We start from the raw sequence: 19,080 nt of genomic DNA, 5'->3' as shown, positions 1-19,080 counted from the left end.
TAACAGGCGGATTAATTTGGGTTAGCTGTTGCAAACGACGTGACTGACAGGTGAATAAACCAATCAGATTACAGTTCGGCTCAGAAAATGGGAAATAAGGTGGAGCGCTCTTTAGACTAACAGCTGATTGGTTAGATGTTTGTGGTTGAAACAAATGACATCACAGAATGTAAATGAAGCACAATCAAGGTGAGCAGTACAGCAGCAGCTCTCAGAGGGGAAGGAGTCACTCCCTGAATTCGAAGACAGAAATAAATGATCAAAAGTATAAATTCATATGAACCACTTTTAATTTCCACAGTGTAAAAAAGGCAATCAACATCCTCCATCGAGCACAGGAAAGGCAGACTTGTCTAGTTTAGGAACACCATATGCCTTCAGTTCCTTTTAGGACAAACAAAAATGATAATAAAACAAAGTACTTTCAGTAAAGAGCATCATGTTGTGACGGCAAAGCTGGAGTGTTTCTACAACCAAAGATTAATCAAAACCGTCTAAAGGAATCAAGAACACATAAAAAAAAATGTTCTGAACTTTTCATCTTGAAAATGTTAAGTGCTGAAAATCAACATTTTTCACATAAATAATGAATAAATGTACAGATTACGAAACATTTGCCCCGTTTTTGCAAATGTCACATTTATCAATGTCCGCAATACAATATGTTCTTATTCAGTGCTTATTTGTTTGGTTTACATCTCCTGAATCATGCAAAGTCAAATGTGAATCATAATGCATTAGTTGTCGAATGATGTACGTGATCTGCACACTCAGAAGCAGAATAAATGTGTCTCTTCCGTTACATCGAAGAGGCTGGAGACATTCATGCTCTTGGGGCCGGACTGTGCATATCATTTGATGTATTTCAGAATACATAAGTCTATTGCACATTCAAATTCATACTTTTCCTCTCTGTTGAAGTCACTAATCGTTTCCCACTGTACAATGACAATATCCCAATATAATAAAAAATGGCCATGTAAGAAACAAAAAGGTACCCGAACTACTCCACGCCATGAATTGGTTCCCTTGCAAAACATCCATGCAACATCACATGACATATTTAGAAGAAAAGAAGTTTAAAGGCTTTACAAATTCAGACAAAAAACAGAGTTCAAAGAAATATACGCTGTAAATATGGAGTCATACATCCCATGTGATTCTTAGGCAAACCCTGTAGACATGAGTAATGGAGCGTGGGAGAATGTTTCAGATGCAGACCGGACGCCAACTCACTGACATAGAAATGCACAAAATTTGGAGCATGTCTCTGAAATTGGATTATTGTTAAAGTTGCCCTGACAAAAAAAAAAAAACCTCTCTGTTGCATCAGTACAAGCTTTTTGTAGTATTAGAGCACATCTCTGGCTTAAGACTGCTCTCCGTAACAGCTCTGGTCCAGAATTACAACTGCTTTTGTTACATTAGAACAGATATCTGGTTTAATACTGGTCTCTCTTGGTCTGGATTGTAAGGTTGGTCTTTCTGGTTTCTTTCTAGGTACACAGTCCTCAGTGTGCACTAGCACCAGAAACGCATCGTTCATTTCTCACGGGGCAACAGTAACAGCATTTGGATACAAGTAAACAACAGAAGCCGAAGTTCAAAGTAACAAAATGCCAAGTAAAAACGCCAAAGTTTCAGAAAAAGGAACATTGTAACATACAGTTAGAGAAGCATTCCATACATATCCAAATCTTGCAGCTGTTTCAGACCAAAAAAAGTATTTGAAAAAAAAAAAAAAAAATGTCTGAACGAAATTAAAGAAATAAGTAACAAAAAATACAGCCAAATTACAAAACGTTTCCCTGCATAGACTCTTGATGAGAATTCAGTGTGACCGCTTCGCAGTAGGGTGGAATCATCAAGCGCATCTGCCTGCAGAACAATGTGAGGGCAGGGTGAGGGGGCGTGTCTATCAAAAAGAGCCAATGAGAGAGAAGCAAAAGGTCTGGGTGGGGTCCAAAAGTCTCACAGTCTGTATGTTGTGTCGTGTGGCTTTCAGAAGTCGCTTTCGTATATCATCTGAGAAAAGTGCGTTATTTAGTACCTGCTGCAGCAGGTGGCGTTTGCTGTCGCTCCGTTACCTCTCGTCAAACCATCACTGAACACAAATTCAAGTGTGTCCCTGTTTTGATCGCAGAGCATCACAGGGAGCAGGAAGGCAGAGGATTGTGGGTTGTATTTTTGTATATAGGCATTGTGGTATATGGTGTCCTAAACCCCCCCTCCCTCCCTCCCCATCACATCACATCGCCTGGCTTCATTCACTTGCCGCCGTACATTCTCTCGATATCGTCCTGATAGTGCGTTTTTAGTTCCTTGCGTTTGAGTTTGAAGGCGTCGGTAACCAGGCCTGTCTCGGGCGTCCAGGGTTCGGGGCTCAGGCAGATTTTCTTTGGGATCTCAAAGCACTCCAGTTTACCTGTGAAACAGAACAGATTTTATTTAACATGGTGTTGGAAACTGTAGCTTGCTAAGCTATAGCTATATATGTATACAGCAAGAAGCTTAAAACAAATAGGTAAAATGCTGTGCATGGTCTTTTGCCAAAAGTTTTGAGTGACATTTTAAGTGAATTCATTTTTATTGGAATTGGGTCAGTGAAATGAACTGCCTAAACAAGCAACATGCCAATTCATAAAAATGAGTTAGACTTCCCAACAATACCTGAGAAATAGAGGACAGTATTGAGTGGAAGTCTCTCATGCTCACTAAGACTGCATTTATTTGATTAAAAATACAGTGAAATATTATTACAAGTTAAAATAACTGTTTTCTGTTGTGATATATTTTAAAGTGTAATTTATTCCTGTGATGCAAAGCTGAATTTTCAGCATCATTACTCCAGTCTTCAGTGTCGCAAGATCCTTCAGAAATAATGTTAATATGCTGATTTGCTGCTCAGGAAATATTTGTTATTATTATCAATGTTGAAAACAGTTGTGCTGCCCAATATTTTTGTGTAAACAGTTGTTTTACATAATGTTTTTTGTGGAAACCTTGATACATTTTTCAGGATTTTTGATGAATAGGAAGTCCAAAATAACAGGATTTATTTGAAATAAAAAAAAATATATATATACATTGCTGTCACCTTTGATCAATTCAATGCATTCTTACCAAATTAAAGTATTAATTTCTTTGAAAAAACATGATGGTTATTCTAAGATTTATATTGTAAGATGTATTATAAAAATCAACATATTGTTAGATTTTCAGATGGCAAGTTAACCTACAGCATGGTTACTTTTTACTAAGTAAAAAGATGCAAAACCATGATACAGTAAACATGTTTGGCAATGGCATTGCAATTCAAAAATCTTCCCGTCAATCCAATTCAGCACCCATATAAGCTGTGGCCAATTCAATTCAAATTCCAGCTCATAAAAAAAAAAATGGAGACAAGTGTTTGCCCTCTGTTGACAGACCTGTTACAGCCGCGTCTGTGATGATATGTAGAACCTCTTTCTCCATCTCTGCATAGTTGCAGAGCTCTTCCAATGATCCTCTAATGCCCTTCTGCTCAGCAAGGGTGGTTAACTGCTTCTGATTGGGCACCACAAACCCAATCACATAAGACTCATCACTGTGTAAAGAGATGGAAACATTTATACATCTCAGCTAAAACACTATACAGCATTTATGAATGCATGTTTCTTATGTGCACTCACCTGTTGGCATAAGCGCAGATGTTGTCAATGAGCGGGCAGTTTTTGAGCACAGCCTCCACTTTTCCCAAAGACACATATTCACCAGCTTGCAACTTCACCAGGTCCTTCTTACGATCTACAGTACACACACATGCCACAACCAGTTAGAGGAACCTACATAGAAATGACTATGATAAGAATTAAAGGGATAGTTCAAACAAAAAAGTGACCAAAATTCTGCCATCATTTACTCACCAACGAATAGTTCCAAACCTGTATGTAATAACTGACGGTAGCCATTGACTTCCATAGAATGGAAAAAAAGTACTATGGAAGTCAATGGCTACCATCAACTTTTTAGTTACAGATATTCTTCAAAATATTTTCTTTTGTATTCAACATAAGAAAGAAACTCATACAGGTTTGGAACAAGTGGAGTGGGAGTAAATGATTTTCACGATGACAGAATTTTCATTTTTGGGAGAAAATAGCTCTGATATTTTGATCAAGTCTGTGTGTACGTGTATCTCCCCACACCGATAATCTTGAGGCAGCCATCATGGTGAAATTCTCCAATGTCTCCAGTGCAGAACCAGCGCTGGCCGTTTGCATCCACAAAGAAGTCCTCTCGGTTCTTCTGCTCGTTTTTATAGTAACCCATGGTGACGTTGGGACCACCAATCAGAATCTCTCCTCGTGGGTTTGGTTTATCTGTGCTGAAATAACCACCTATGGCAAAAAAGAGAAAAATATTTAAATGGACATTATTTTATAATATTTAAATTTTCATCATACTTTAATTATGATAAAGAAAAAACCAATAGCAGCCAATGAACATCATCATGAGTGTTGACAGTAAAAAAGCCGAACTCGCCTTCCTCCCAGTCCTTCAGCATGATCTCTGAACACACCAGAGGAGCTCCAACACGTCCAGTGCTGTAATCAGACACTAGACAAACATACACCGTATTAGCACACTTATGCAATTTAACACATTCATTTATTCAGAAGCATTCATTTAATGTCACCGGATTTGAAGGTGTGGTTTCTGTCATTTTCTTTCAATTCTAACTGTATTTTCCCCTCCCTTTTCTATTATTACTGCAGTAGTCACATGAATAGTCGGATCAACCCAGCATATTATCCCAGGTTTTATTCAAGACCTCTTACCACTAATTTAAAATATATTAATCCCAAGATTCCCATACCTGTTGACCCATAAATTCCCATTACTTTTCCCTAGTCTTTTGTGATTGCTGGATAAGGATTTTAAAAATTATTTCAAAAAGACTGCACTCAAAAAGCAATTTCTAGCCGATGAAATATTTCAGAGCAGAACATGATAATGACATTTATGTAATGTCTATGATGTCTCCTAATATCAGGTTTTCAATGTCCGTGACAACACTGTAACCTGCTTTTTATTTTAATACTAGAATACACACCCTTAATTTAAAGTGCTGACTCACCTTTTAATTCTAGAACTTCCTGCACATTACTAGTCAAGACTTTGATTTTAGTAACATACTCTTCTTTTAGTCCCATTATTCTTGTCATGAGTCCAGTGTTATTATATTTGTTTACTATTATAGTTTTTATTAATATCTTGAAGTGCCTTTTATTTTTATATTTTAATTTCCATTTAAGTTTTAGTAACTGTTATAACTTGGACCTGCTAATTTATTATTCAGACATAAAATGAAGCACTGCTAATAAAGCAATGAATGGAGATTCATGGAGATTAGCTATTTAACAACTAAAAATCCAAGGATAGACAGAATCGTTTGATTTTAATTTTATTTTATAATAAAACCGCTGATTCTAGATTCACTCCTAACTGCCCGAGCCTAGCTCAGTGAATCTCATGCTTACACTCGCTAATGGTCCCGGCTCCGCAGGTCTCGGTGAGGCCATAGCCCTGTCCCACAGGACAGCAGAAGCAGATGTTCATAAAACGCTGAGTAGCTGCAGATAAAGGAGCTCCGCCAGACCACAGCACACGCATGTTACCGCCCAGCAACGAGCGAACCTTTCTGAACACAAGCCTGCAGAACAAGATACAATTAGACATTAGAATTATAACAGAGAAAACAGTACTGCTTCTAAACAAACCCAGCGAGGTTTAGATGAAATCACTTGGCTAATATTATAAGCAGCATTCATTTTATACCTGTCACAGAGCGGCGTGCTGTATCCTTTGGAGATCTGCTCCATCTTGTAGTTGTATGCCAGAACAAAGAGAGTTTTCTGCACACTGCTCATCTCTTCAACTTTAGTCATCACATTCTTATAGATACGGTCCATAATCTCCTACACACAGAGAAATAATTAACATCTCTATCAACCTTAAGAGCTGTGTGTTTGTGTGAACTTGAGGTTTCTTACAGGGACGGCTGCCATCAGTGTTGGTCTGAGCACACTGGTGTCTCCTTTACTGCCCTTTTTGATTTTAGATGACTGTGGGGAAAGGACAAAATGTTTCAAAAAAAGCAAAAATGTTTCCTCAAGATGCAGGAATGTGTTATGATTGTCTACAGTTATGATGCAAATGCTTTGGCAATCTGAAGTATTCTGAGATTGTAAAAGAGCTTGCCATGGTGATGACGGCACAATAGCATGACTCATGTGTGCGTTTGTACCTGGTCAGCAAGAGTCTGAGGTGACGAATATCCAATCCGGCAGCCATGTGACACACACACCAGCTCAGCGCTGAGCTCCAGGACATGAGCAAGTGGCAGGTAGCCAATGTAGGTGTCATTCTCACTGCCACAATAAACAGAAAGAGTGTTAACAGAAATTCCTTTACCAACATCTAAACAAACATTTCAGACGATTTGGCAGGCCAGTGTTCAGTCACACAGACAAAGAAAACATTAAAATGTTGAGGATAGCACAAGCACAGCTTAAAAAAAAAGTATTTCTAATGTCAAGTGTCACATTTTGGAACAATAAACAAGTCATTTTATTATAACTTACTTTTATAAGTCATTAAGGACACTTACATGAAGTTTTCAGTAATACATTCCAGTATGAATAATTGTGGTTCAACATTGCATGAGATTTTAAAGATTTAAATGAACAGTAGCAATCAAAAGTTTGGCAATGTTGATTTAGTTTTTAAAATAAGTTTATGTTACCAAGGCTGCATTTATTTAAACAGTAAAAACAATAATATTCTGAAATATTATTACAATTTAAAATAACTTTTTTAATATATATTGTAACGTCATTCTGATATACTGCTTTGCTGCTCAAGAAACGTATTATTATTATCATGTTGAAAACAGTTGCGCTACTTAATAGTTTGGTCATTTCTTTTAAAAAACAAACAGGTTTGCTTCCTAGGTAACTTAATTCTGATTACCAATTAATCATATTGCCGTGACCAGCTTCCTGCTTTAAAACCTGTATTAGTAGGACATGCTAGTTCATTATTCAGACATAAAATGAAGTACTGCCAATAGAACAATAGAGATTAATGGAGATTAGCTATTCAACAACTAAAAATCCATGGATAGACAGAAAAATGCTGGAAAATATAAAAACAGAGAGACAGGGCGATAGAGAGAAAGGTGAATGCAGACAGTAGCTAGGTTTCCACTTTTTTTTTTTTGCCGAGGACCATCAAGCAGGGACAGCGAGGAGCCAGTGGCCCATTGGTTTGTCTCCTGTATTGACAGTGTAAACATCCAATCACAGTGCGCTTTAGATGGAGCGATGAAGTATTTTGCTCCGCCTATATAAAGATCATTTCACCACCCCAACTTCTTCCTCGTTGGCTTTTCCCACGTTTTCACAGCAGCTTTATCAAGAACAGACTTGCTCTGCGGTGAATGATGGGGGCCAAAGAGCCAGGCAGGAGGAGAATAAGAGAGTTGTTGAATCGGTAAAGTGCTTGATAGGGACTCGCAGCGGAGGCAGGCATCTAACCTATCCTAATGTGTGCGCGCGCCACGAGTGTAGAATACGGAAACACTTTTTAATAAAACGTAAATTTATCCCCCGCGATTTTTTGGTCAAGTCAAGTGTGTTCATAGAGGTTTCCATGGGCCAATTCGAATAAAGCTAGATTTAAATAAAAAAAGACACGATATTGTCGGACCTGACGTTTTATTCTTATCCAAAACAAGATGTGATATGAGTGTGATACATAGGCTATACATACACTACCAGTCAAATTTTTTTGAACAGTAAGAAAGATCCAATAGAAAGATCCAAAGATCAGCATTTATCTGAAATAAAAAGCTTTTGTAACATTATACATATAGCCTACCATTCAAAAGCTTGGAGTCAGTATACATTTTTTTTTTTGCAATTTTTTCGCAAAATGTGTTTCCATCTCCCATTATTCGCATGAACCCTTTTTCGCACAAGTCAAAAACCACCTCATGTGAGCGTACAAATTGTTTTGCGAATTAAGAGATTTTTTTCAGAAATTTGGTGTTTCCATCACTCGTTTCTGATGCGATACTTCAAAATGCGCAAAAAAACCAGGGTGATGGAAACACAGCTGGTGAGACATGAGCGCGTGTCAGAGAAACTCACTTCAGGTTAGGAATGCGTTCAGCCATGCCGGTGATGCCAGCGATGATGTTGCTATGGGAGATCATGACTCCTTTAGGAATGCCTGTAGAGCCGCTGGTGTACATGATCACTGCGATATCAGACGGGACAGGCTGCCTGCGGGACATTATTACTGCACACAGAGAAACACACATTCACATCGCTTCATTAGAGGCCATCTTGTTGTGGCATTCCAGACAGAAGTGCTCTAAAATAACTACTTTGAAGGAGGAAAAACAAACTTTTTTATTGGAAACTTGCAGCCAAGATTTTTTGCACTACACAAACCCTCTCAGTCCAAAACAAAAGTCATAAATCTGCCCAAGCTAATGTAAAACCACTGGCACCCGTAAATGTGCTCTGATTTGAAATCTCTGTTTCATATGTGTGAGCGTTAGACAGGCAACACATAAAAAAACAAAGGTCTAATGCCCCAGTGAAATGTCTAGACCTTTTATCTCAGTCTTTTTGAACAGAGAAAACCTGCTCTAATAATGATAACATCTCCCTTATCTCCAGAGGGCTTTTCTAAACACTTGCTCTTATCTGACACAAAGGCTGAGCGTGTGGGCTCTCAACACTGGGCCGCATGCCCTCAAAAGTCTTCTTTTCATCAGACAGGAAGATCCTGCTGTCTTTCTTCCCTCAACAATCTATGTTTACAGCTCTTTCTGTCCTTATTGTGTTAGTACACAACAAAAGATGTTCGTCAGCAAGCAAGAGCCTACTGTTCTTGGGAACCCAAGAGTAAAAGTAGTATGTGAAACCATATGCATCATGCAAACATAATAGTATGCATATAAACATTTCAAACAAAGCCGTATGCTACTTGAGACTTACTATTTTCAGGTTTGGACCCTAGTTCCTGCACAGCAGCCATGTTGTGGACCATGATGCCTCTGGGGAGATCAGGCCAACTGGTGGGCTTCTTATCAACCACTATAATGTGCTTCAGTCTGGGGACATCCATCAGAATGGCCTGAGAGAGAGTGTGATTGAGAGCATGAGTGACAGCAGCTCTTGATAGCTGATGAGTTCACTGGTGTGTCGTGTGTCTGATATATGGCCTGTGCCGTGTTTTCACCTTGAGGCGGCTCTGCAGCAGGTCCTTGCTGGTGATTATGTGTGTGACCTCAGTCTCATTTAGACCATGAGCTATAGCTGCTCCTCCCAGTGTAGAGTATAGAGTCACCACTGAGGCCAAGAGAAAGAAAAGCATTTCGATTTTGAGTTACAACTGTGTCTTTAAATATAAAAGAGTGAGAGAGAGAGAGAGATAGAGAGAGAGAGAGGCAGACACTACACACAAATCATTTCATACTTCTGCCAAAACTTATACTTCACTAATGAAGGTTAAGTTTGAATATGCAGTAAGAGAGTATTCATATAATAAATAACAGTATAATAATAATAATAAAAATTTGTATACATATTTTTATCCTATTATTTACATGTTAAAAATTAGATCAATACAGATTTATATTACTATTTCAATTAAATTGTACTATAAAATATAAGCTAAATATTATTTAATAGCAATCATTGTTATTATAAATATTTTTAATCATTTAAATAAAAACAATTAAAAAATAACCATCTCAATTAAATAGTACTGTAAAATAAAATGTATAATAACATTTATAGTTTAATAATAGTATTATATATATTTATTAATAGTACTGAATAATAATAAAATATGTATATGTAAGAGAGTATTCATTCAATATAATAATAATAATAATAATAATAATATATTATTTTATTTTATTTTGATGCTATTTACATGTTAAAACCTAAACAAATTGTACTGTTAAATAAAAAGCTGAGTATTTAATAACAACAGCAATGAATTATTCTTATAATAGCATTATATATGATAATAATAATAATAAATTATTATTATTTCAATTTAAAAAAACATCAATAAATACATTGCTATTTCATTAAAACTGTACTGTAAAATAAAAAGTAGAGTATTTAATAATAATAATAATAATAATAAAGTCTGAATATGTATAGTAAGAGAGTATTCATTATATGACTATACAACAATATTAATAATTTATTATAAATAATATTTGTATTTTATTATTATCTAAAATGTACAAATTAAAATAAAAAATAAACCAATAAAGAAATATATTGCAATTTCGATAAAATTGTACTATAAAATAAAAGGCCAAGTATTTGATAATAACAGTAATAATAATTTATTTTCAGTAACAGTAACATTAATGTTGACCCTCTAAAACTACTCTAAAAAAAGCATGCACAGATGGACAAAAAGAAAAAAAAAAACTATCCAGATACCTTTGCACTAATTCAAATCTTGCATACTTCTAGGGCCAGATTTACTAAACAGGGCAAATTAGCATTAGAGTGCAATTTCATAAAAGTGCTGATGGGAGGGGAAAATTCTGCGGGTGATTTACTGACAATGCGCACATTAAAGATCACAGACACAACATCTCATTTCCATAATGACCAGTGCAATCTACCAAGAGCAGCGCAAATTACCGTCTACTATAAAGCATGCTTTTTTGGGCGTTAAATAATGCCGCAAATACCAGTGAATTGACGAGCGCAAATCTTAGTAAATCGCATTGCGTAATTCATTTACATACTCTCCTCCCGTAAATTTACCGATCAAAAGGGAAACTTACAAATGCATTTTCACTAAGGTGAGTCACAAAAATAACTGTCCACGCCTTTTCAGCGCTAATTCTTCACTGCACGTCTTTAGTAAATACTGACAGTAGTTTTTTAACGCCAAATGAGGGTTTGCGCTGGCGCAAGCTGATAGTAAATCTGGCCCATAGTATAGTATAGCTAACATGTGAAATGTGATGAAACCAATTTCCTGCAGCATGCATGTGTGCTTGAACAGTGAAAAATAGTTCTGATTTCAGTGTGATGCTGTCTTTCATCTAGTACTACAGCAGTGCTGCTATTTTTGGCCTGATATTCTCTCCTAGTCAGCATAAAGCAGCAGACAGTACTCTGTGTGTATGTGATTTAATTGCTCACAGGGGAAGTTGTACATGAAGCATGCCTGCGCCGCTATGATCCATTCAGCACGAGTCTCGCAGAAAACGGCGATGTTACAAAGAGGCTTCTGACCCAGTGCAGCCAGCCCGCTTCCAAACCTCTGAGACAGATGGAAAGTGTCTTCATACGACAACCAGTTATAATCTCCCAAAATCACCTAGAGAGAAAGACAGAGGAGTCAGAGTTGCATTGTCTTAAAATTCCCAGCAGCTTTCACAGCGGCATGTGACTTCTTTTCGGTTTCATGTAAACAGTTCTGGACAACAACAGGCCAGAGATAAAAACAGTTTACAGAGAGAGACGGCCACTGAACTTCTTCCTCTGGAGTTCAAGAGAATTTGTGAGCGAGTTCTCTTGGGATCTGGTCCCTTAACCATAGAAAGACTCTACATATACTTGAATATTGTGTAAGTATGTGTTTATTGTGTTTTCCAAGGGTATAAAAAAGGTCTTTGTACACACAAAAGCCTACATCTGTTTTTAGGCTTACACTACGTTTTAAAGGTCTAATTTAAAGAAAATTAAAACAAATAAATGAATACTTTTATTCATTAAGGATGCATTAAATTGGTCAAAAGTGACATAAATACATTTATAATAATAATAAAAAAAGATATAGATTTCAAATAAACGCTGTTCTTTCAAACTTTCTATTTTTTCTAGAATCCTGAAAAAAAAAATGATCACAGTTTCCATAAAAATTGAGCAGCACAACCATTTCCAACATTGATAATAAGAAAAGTTTTTTGAGCAACAAATCAGCATATTAGAATGATTTCCAAAGAATTATGTGACATTGAAGACTGAAGCAATGATGCTGAAAATGCAGCTTTGCATCACAGGAATAAATTATATATTTTAAAATATATTCAAATAGAAAAGTTACTTTAAATTGTCATATTTCTCATTATTATTGATTTTTACAGTATTTGTGATCAAATAAATAAAAATGAAACAAAATAAATTAATAAATTAATTAATTAAAATGCATTTAGGATGTGTTTTGGACTCTTGGATTTTAGAAATGCAAAAATTAACGTCTTATGCGCCTCATCAAAAATGCCATGACATACATGAGCAAATGCAAATTGTTTAATTTTCTGTCCTCTGTTTCCACAGTGACAGCTTGCTATTTTGTCAATTAAGAAAAAAGTCTCTTGACATTGTGCTGATGGTTACATCATAATATGGCAACTAGGGTTGGGCGATGTCTACCAAATTGGCATCGGACGATGTCTGCAGTGAAACATCGTGATGGACGATGACATCGGGGGGCGGGGCGGGGTTAGGGGTGTGCCCGAAGTGTGAAACAAATAACGCGTTATACGGAGCCACTAAAAGGTTAGCCGCTTGCTAGCGGTAGCCTGTTGCATTACAGTACATGAAAGTTCACTTACCACATACACAGAGTAAGGAGAAATGTCTTGATAGGACGATGGCGAATGATTTGCAGATCCTGAGCAAATCCCATGTGTCTTTTGAAAGCAGAATTAAAACATTTGTATTTGATTTTGCATTTGAATTTGTAATATTTTACTCTTTTTCTCTCAAATTTGCTGCCGAGCCCCTAATTTGAAAAAGAAGAAATATTTAACCTGACATATACAGTGTGCCCTTATTTCCCATCAAGTTACAGGGTTGTGTAAGAAAATGCAAAGTGCTGCATTAGTGTCTGTGTCAAATCATGTTAAGTTCAAATAAATATTGTAAAAGACTCTCACATGTTTTCACGGTGTAAAGGAACACATCCTTACCTTACCTTGATCTGCAGTGCCAACTAACCCTAAAGTAAATCTGCCATTGAGTTTCTGCTTGCTAACGATGCATAGGACAAATCAGATTGTTGGCGGTAATGCAACATAAATCCAATGTTTGAATTTGCACTTACAACAACCCCTGATCCCCTCTGAGTCTACAAAACACAGGCATTAGGTCCATGAGGTCCATGGCACCAGCAGGCTAAGCATTAGATTTAGGGGTTAGCTGGGTCTTAGCAGGACTGTCGTTCCTGGGGAAGAAATGGAGAGCATGGGGGGAGGAACCTAGGGAATACAAACATAACCTACCAGTATAGGTTCATGCTTAAAACATTCTAGGCAAATGTAGGCTATAGATGGGCAGGAGTTGGATTTAGGTCCTCTGGCAATAAATATCCCAAGAGCTCCCGAGAGGTAAAAAAACAACAGACCCTAGGTTACACAGTAAACATCGGATTCACAGCCAACATGTTCCATCACTTATTATATACTGCAGAGCTCCTACAAACCCCACACAAACAGGGCAATATATTCTCAAATATATTCAACAATATAATTAATAATTTAATCAGAGCTTTATTTCCCAGGGGCAAAAACAATGAGAGTTTTTAAATGACTGAATCTTAATTGCGGTCACAGCATTAAGCTTGAGCAGATCAATTTACACTAAATACAACTAAAAGAATACATAGTGACAAACAGCAGAATTTATTAAGGGAGAAATCTTTCTTCATTCCTCATTTTACACAAAGAAATGAAAATTAGTTTTGATGAATACTCAATAATAGCCTATATAAGCATTTTTGACAAGCTGAACACTAATCATTTCATCTTTATAATAGTCAACATAAACCATTACTGTAGGTGATAGCTGAATATGTCAGAGCTTTATCAGTTTGGCATTTACTATATAATAAAGATCATTCCTTCTTAAGTTCAAAAGTTTTTCGTCTTTTATTTGAAAGTGGAGATTATCTTGATGGTGAAAGTTCACATACTAACTGGTACACTTTGGTGTTTACAGCACTAAAGAGAAATACACTGTACTGTATTACAATAAAAATATTAAAATAATCATCATGTATATCATGTATGTACATCATGTATGTGTTGCAGTATGGGATCCCTGTCAATTACACATTACTGTTTGCATATTAAAAAAACAACAAGATACAAACTGTGCCAATGCCATACTGGAAAATATACACAGTAAAAATAACAACAACAACAAAACTAAATGTTACCTTAGACAGCAATATCTACCTAATTTAGCCCATATAAAAATAAAAATGAGAGAAAAAAATATATTTTACAAAATTATTATTCAGAAAGGATGCATTCAATTGATCAAAAGTGACAGTAAAGACAATTATAATGTCACAAAGATTTCTATTGCAACAAATGCTGTTTCTATACATAAAAAAACCCTTAAAAATGATAATTAATGTATTTATGTTGATTCAGTAATGTTACATAATATTTTCAACTTAAAAATAATAACCAGTCAGTTAGATGTTACCATTTTTAGGTTACCTTTTTTTTTTTTTTTTCAGTTTATGAATAAAATAATTGTTAGATTTTATATTTTATATTTTAACTGCAGGATTATGCAGCGTTTTAACACTTACATGAGCAGTAATGTATTTTTTAAGATGGTGTATAGAATCATCAAAACCCCATTCCCTGTCTCACATTTCTCTCAATGTCTGATTGGATGTTTGATTCAGATCACATTAGGAGCATATTCACACTTTCCACGGCAAAAACACAACTCATATTTCTGCTAATTAGTGAAAGTCTAGTGCTGTTTTGTACAGTACACAATATTCTTACTCTAGAGACACAGTATAGCAAACAAGGTTAAGGGTCAATACAGATCAGTGCACAATCCAGTGTAAATGGAGATATTGGTTCTCTGCAGAGACCTTGATGTACACAAACCAACACTGAATTCACTTCACTTCCCAGGTGGGTTCTCAGTCCTTTTGTAGCCCCTGTTGTTTCTGTTATTCAAAGCAGTGTAGCTTTTCCTATAAAAAGCTACTTTTTCAGAGAAGTAGCTCTACAAAGCTGTTTTATGTCATATTATATTGTGTACGCAGCTTTACAGCTGTACAAACTGAGGTGATAATCAAACATGTGCTCCTAAAATATCCTCTCTTTCTCTCAAAAGTGAAAGTATTGGAAAGTCTGAGTCATTTTAGTGAAATAGTTTGTTTGTAAAGTTCAAATAAATTAACCGTTCAAAAATAAACGAATCACCAATTCAAGCCTCTATATAAACAGTCTCCCAAATCGATACCCATTCAACCAAAAACCCTCATGCTTGCAAGCTTAGCAAACTAAAGCTTGAAAGTAGATTCGCCAACACTGCTCTTTACACATGTGATAACTGCAAAGAGAGGAAGTGGTACACTAAAAAAAACAAACAAATCATTTTTCTCTGTTCAAAATGGAATGAATACTAACTGAACACTTACTGAATAGTATTAGAGTATACTCTGATGCTGTTTTAAAAAACGGTAACTGAAAAAACTAGCTATATAAGTATGTGTAAACACAAAAGCAAGTAAAAATCCCATTCATTTTCTCCATGGGAAAACTGATTTTGAGCGATAATAATTAATAAACCATACCCAAGGCCATGATTCTGCAAAGAACATCACAGGCACCTCTAATGCCACAGGCTATATCAACATTAATCCATATATATTTAAAATGAGTATTTTTGTTGTTTAAACGCTCTCCGTCTATAGGTTTTAAATGCTTACCATTCGTCCACTCTAACACATCTGAAAATGCCTAGGCCTTAGGGGTGTGCCCGAAGCATGAAACAAATAACGCATTATACGGAGCCAGTAAAAGGTTAGCCGCTTGCTAGCGGTAGCCTGTTGCATTACAGTACATGAAAGTTCACTTACCACATACACAGAGTAAGGAGAAATGTCTTGATAGGACGATGGCGAATGATTTGCAGATCCTGAGCACCAATGACAAACATCTAATCTTGTCAGATGTGTGGTAAGTACTGCCGCTCTATAGTATAGAGTCCTTGTGATTGCGAATCTCAAAAGTGAAAGTGAAAGTAAAATGAGAGCGCGCAATCGAAAGCGGTTTCAATAGCGGCTCCCTGATGCCCGCAATTTATATACAGTCTCCTATACTTACCCAACGATATAATTGCGAGAAAAGGTAATCTTAATAAAAAGTAATTATAAAAAAATAATCTCGTAGGCTATTTATTCCCTTTAGGGTTTCCGTAGTACACTTCATTTCCTTTCCGAACACGGAACTGGGATGCGGCGGATTGTGGGAGAGGGGGTGGGGGGGAGGAATCACGATGTCAGTTTAACATCGTGATGGCTGTCAGCCATCTGCGATGGACGATGGCACCGTCTATCGGCCCAACTCTAATGGCAACTAATGTGAATATACTGCAATTTGAATATGCTGATCAGATCTGCAGACTGGATTCAATTAACAGAATCACGTGCAGTGTGAACAAAGTTCCAAAGCCCTTGAGAGTCGATGTGTGTGTCTCACCTTCTTAAAGACCTTGCCGTTAGGCTGTATCTCATCTTCCTCGCTCAGCACCTCTCTAGTGCCGAGGCAGTCTCTTTGAGGGAAGTGTACTACAGCGTATTCAAACACTTTATCCAAAGTATCCACACCCTCATGCAGCAGGGACACCAGCTTCAGCTGGTTGCTCACGGCCCTGTATGGCCCTGCCGGATTCCTGCTGACCTGACAGGACAGGACAGGAGATCAGAATGAGGTCACAGGGAAAGATCTGGACATGGATGACAAGCACAGGGTGACAAAATGTGCCAGGGAACACTATTGCAAGAAAGTGCAAACCCACTTGTGGCCTGATTCATCATATTTGTAACCAGCAATTTCATTAAATGACATTGATCAGTAATGAAAGTGACTCAAATCCCTCCATTAATCTAAGATAAACTGCGATAATCTCAGTTGAATTATTATCTTTTGCATGTATTATGTGTTGGGGTACACTACTATTCAAAAGTTTGGGCTCAGTAAGTTTTTTTTTTCTCCAATTAAAATATGACTTCTATATTTAGCAATGGTGCATTAAATTGAAAAGTTTCAGTAAGGACATTTATCTTACAAAACATTTTGTACCTCAAACAAACTGTTCTTTTGAATTTTATATTTTTTTAAAGATTCCTGAAAAAATGTATCATGATTTCCACAAAATCCATTAAGCAGCACAACTGGTTTCAGCATTGATAATAATAATAAATGTTTCTTGAGAAGCAAATCAGCACATTATAATTATTTCTGAAGGATCATGTGACACTGTAGACAGGATTAATGATGCTGAACATTCAGCTTTGCATCACAGGAATTAATTACACCTTTAAAACATATTACAATAGAAAACACTTATAATTTAGTGCTGTCAAACAATTAATCGCGATTAATCACATCCAAAATAAAAGTTTTTGTTTACATAATATATGTGTACATTTATTATGTAGATATAAACACACACACACACAATAGATATTTTGAAAATATTTGGGCTACATGTATATATTTACATTCATATAATTTAATATTATTTATAAACATAACACATTTTTCTTATATATTTACATGCATGTGTGTGTGTGTGTGTGTGTGTGTATTCATATGTACATAATAAATATAACAGTACACACATTATGTAAACAAAAACTTGTATTTTTGGATGCGATTAATCGTGATTAATCGTTTGACAGCACTATTTAAACTGTAATAATATTCAATATTTCTTTATTTTTTTATCCAATAAATGCAGTCTTGCTGAGGATAAGAGACTTATTTTAAAAACGGCATGCCCAGTTTTTGAATGAATCTGCCGAATGAATCCCACTGTTGTACTCACTGAGCGCGCTTTGACTCGTTTAGCATGGGCCTGGCTCCCGCTGGCTCCGGAGAGCAGGTACCAGGGCAGGAACGTGATGACGGAATAAACCCAGATGACCGATCGAAAGACCTGCAGCAGGAGAGGAGACATGTCCTCCTTCAACTTCATCCTGAGAGGAACGAGAGAGCAGAGGATGAGAAGACGACAAAAAGATAAAAAGTTAGTGATTTACTGCCTTCAACGCCACACGAGCTTTAGCTGTGATTTTTGTCCTTCACTCACTTTGTGTTGTTCTTTACTTTCCTCCAAGTATGCGATAGTATTCTTCTGGAGGTCTTACTGAGTTCTTCGGTGTTCTTGAAGTGCTTTAAGTTATAGATGGTACTTGTTGGCCTTTCTACTGCCTACTGTCAAACCTGCTGGCTAAGTGGGCAACTTCCTGTTCCATTTCCTTTTCCCACTCCAGCTTCCTGCTCTGACAGGGTGCAAAGCCTCCTGGGAATAAGGATGAGCTTTCCCTGTGTAGAAATATAACAAGCAAAGGGTCTTTTGACAATGTCATGCTTTTTAAAATCATGACTCAATTTGTTCAACTGTTGAGTTGTTCAACTTTAGTCCTAGAGCAACACCAGTCCACTTTTTATCAGCCCTGGTTCCGGAAGTATTTTTACCATAGGTATATGTACATATGAAGAGTTCATTTGCAAAAACCGATAAACGCCACTTTAAAAAAAAATTAGCTGATTGCCGTGCATTATTCTCCACATATAGCGCGATCTGAACCCTAAACAGGTTTTGTCAAAAAAGCCGGTTTTGTCCAATTTCAAGGCATCGCGAGTTCACGTTTTACTGCAGAAGCCGACAAGCGCCCTTGTTGTTTTTGAACAGAAGCCGATAAGTCCATTTTAGCGAATCAGCGCGCTGTATTTAGGTCAGGTGACAAGGCTACTTTCGCTTTGAAAAGACGTGCTAGCTGAGAGGAGTTTCGTCAAAGCTGACTAAAAGTGAATGAGAATTTCGACGAACTTGATGAACCTGTGATATCTTCTTCAGGGCGAAAAAGGAAAATAAAATCTGAAACGTTTTCACGGAACCTTGCAAAAGCAGCGCGTTACAATGGTGAGGGAAAAGCTCAAAGCTGTATTGCGTGTAATCACATCCATACAGTTTATGATCACAACAA

The 19,080-nt window shown here is 36.7% G+C and overlaps 1 protein-coding gene across 1 annotated transcript in view; it reads right to left on the bottom strand.

The window, feature by feature from the left end:
* Positions 1-268: 268 nt before the first annotated feature.
* Positions 269-19,080, bottom strand: part of acsl3b (acyl-CoA synthetase long chain family member 3b) — a 27,490-nt gene continuing 8,678 nt past the window's right edge. Inside the window, exons 2-17 of the mRNA XM_016449381.1 lie at positions 18,180-18,415; positions 17,916-18,066; positions 16,565-16,765; positions 11,244-11,421; positions 9,301-9,410; positions 9,057-9,195; positions 8,199-8,349; positions 6,293-6,416; positions 6,039-6,110; positions 5,824-5,963; positions 5,526-5,698; positions 4,528-4,602; positions 4,191-4,382; positions 3,675-3,789; positions 3,432-3,589; positions 269-2,425 (exon numbers count right to left, since the gene is read on the bottom strand). Coding sequence (XP_016304867.1) covers positions 2,268-2,425; positions 3,432-3,589; positions 3,675-3,789; positions 4,191-4,382; positions 4,528-4,602; positions 5,526-5,698; positions 5,824-5,963; positions 6,039-6,110; positions 6,293-6,416; positions 8,199-8,349; positions 9,057-9,195; positions 9,301-9,410; positions 11,244-11,421; positions 16,565-16,765; positions 17,916-18,065 — 2,136 coding nt within the window. The 5' untranslated portion in view covers position 18,066; positions 18,180-18,415 and the 3' untranslated portion in view covers positions 269-2,267. The remainder of the gene's footprint in view (positions 2,426-3,431; positions 3,590-3,674; positions 3,790-4,190; positions 4,383-4,527; positions 4,603-5,525; positions 5,699-5,823; positions 5,964-6,038; positions 6,111-6,292; positions 6,417-8,198; positions 8,350-9,056; positions 9,196-9,300; positions 9,411-11,243; positions 11,422-16,564; positions 16,766-17,915; positions 18,067-18,179; positions 18,416-19,080) is intronic.

This window comes from Sinocyclocheilus anshuiensis, unplaced genomic scaffold, assembly GCF_001515605.1.
Source record: "Sinocyclocheilus anshuiensis isolate Anshui unplaced genomic scaffold, SAMN03320099.WGS_v1.1 scaffold850, whole genome shotgun sequence".
Taxonomy (NCBI): Eukaryota; Metazoa; Chordata; class Actinopteri; order Cypriniformes; family Cyprinidae; genus Sinocyclocheilus; species Sinocyclocheilus anshuiensis.
This window is presented reverse-complemented; position numbering and strand designations above follow the sequence as displayed.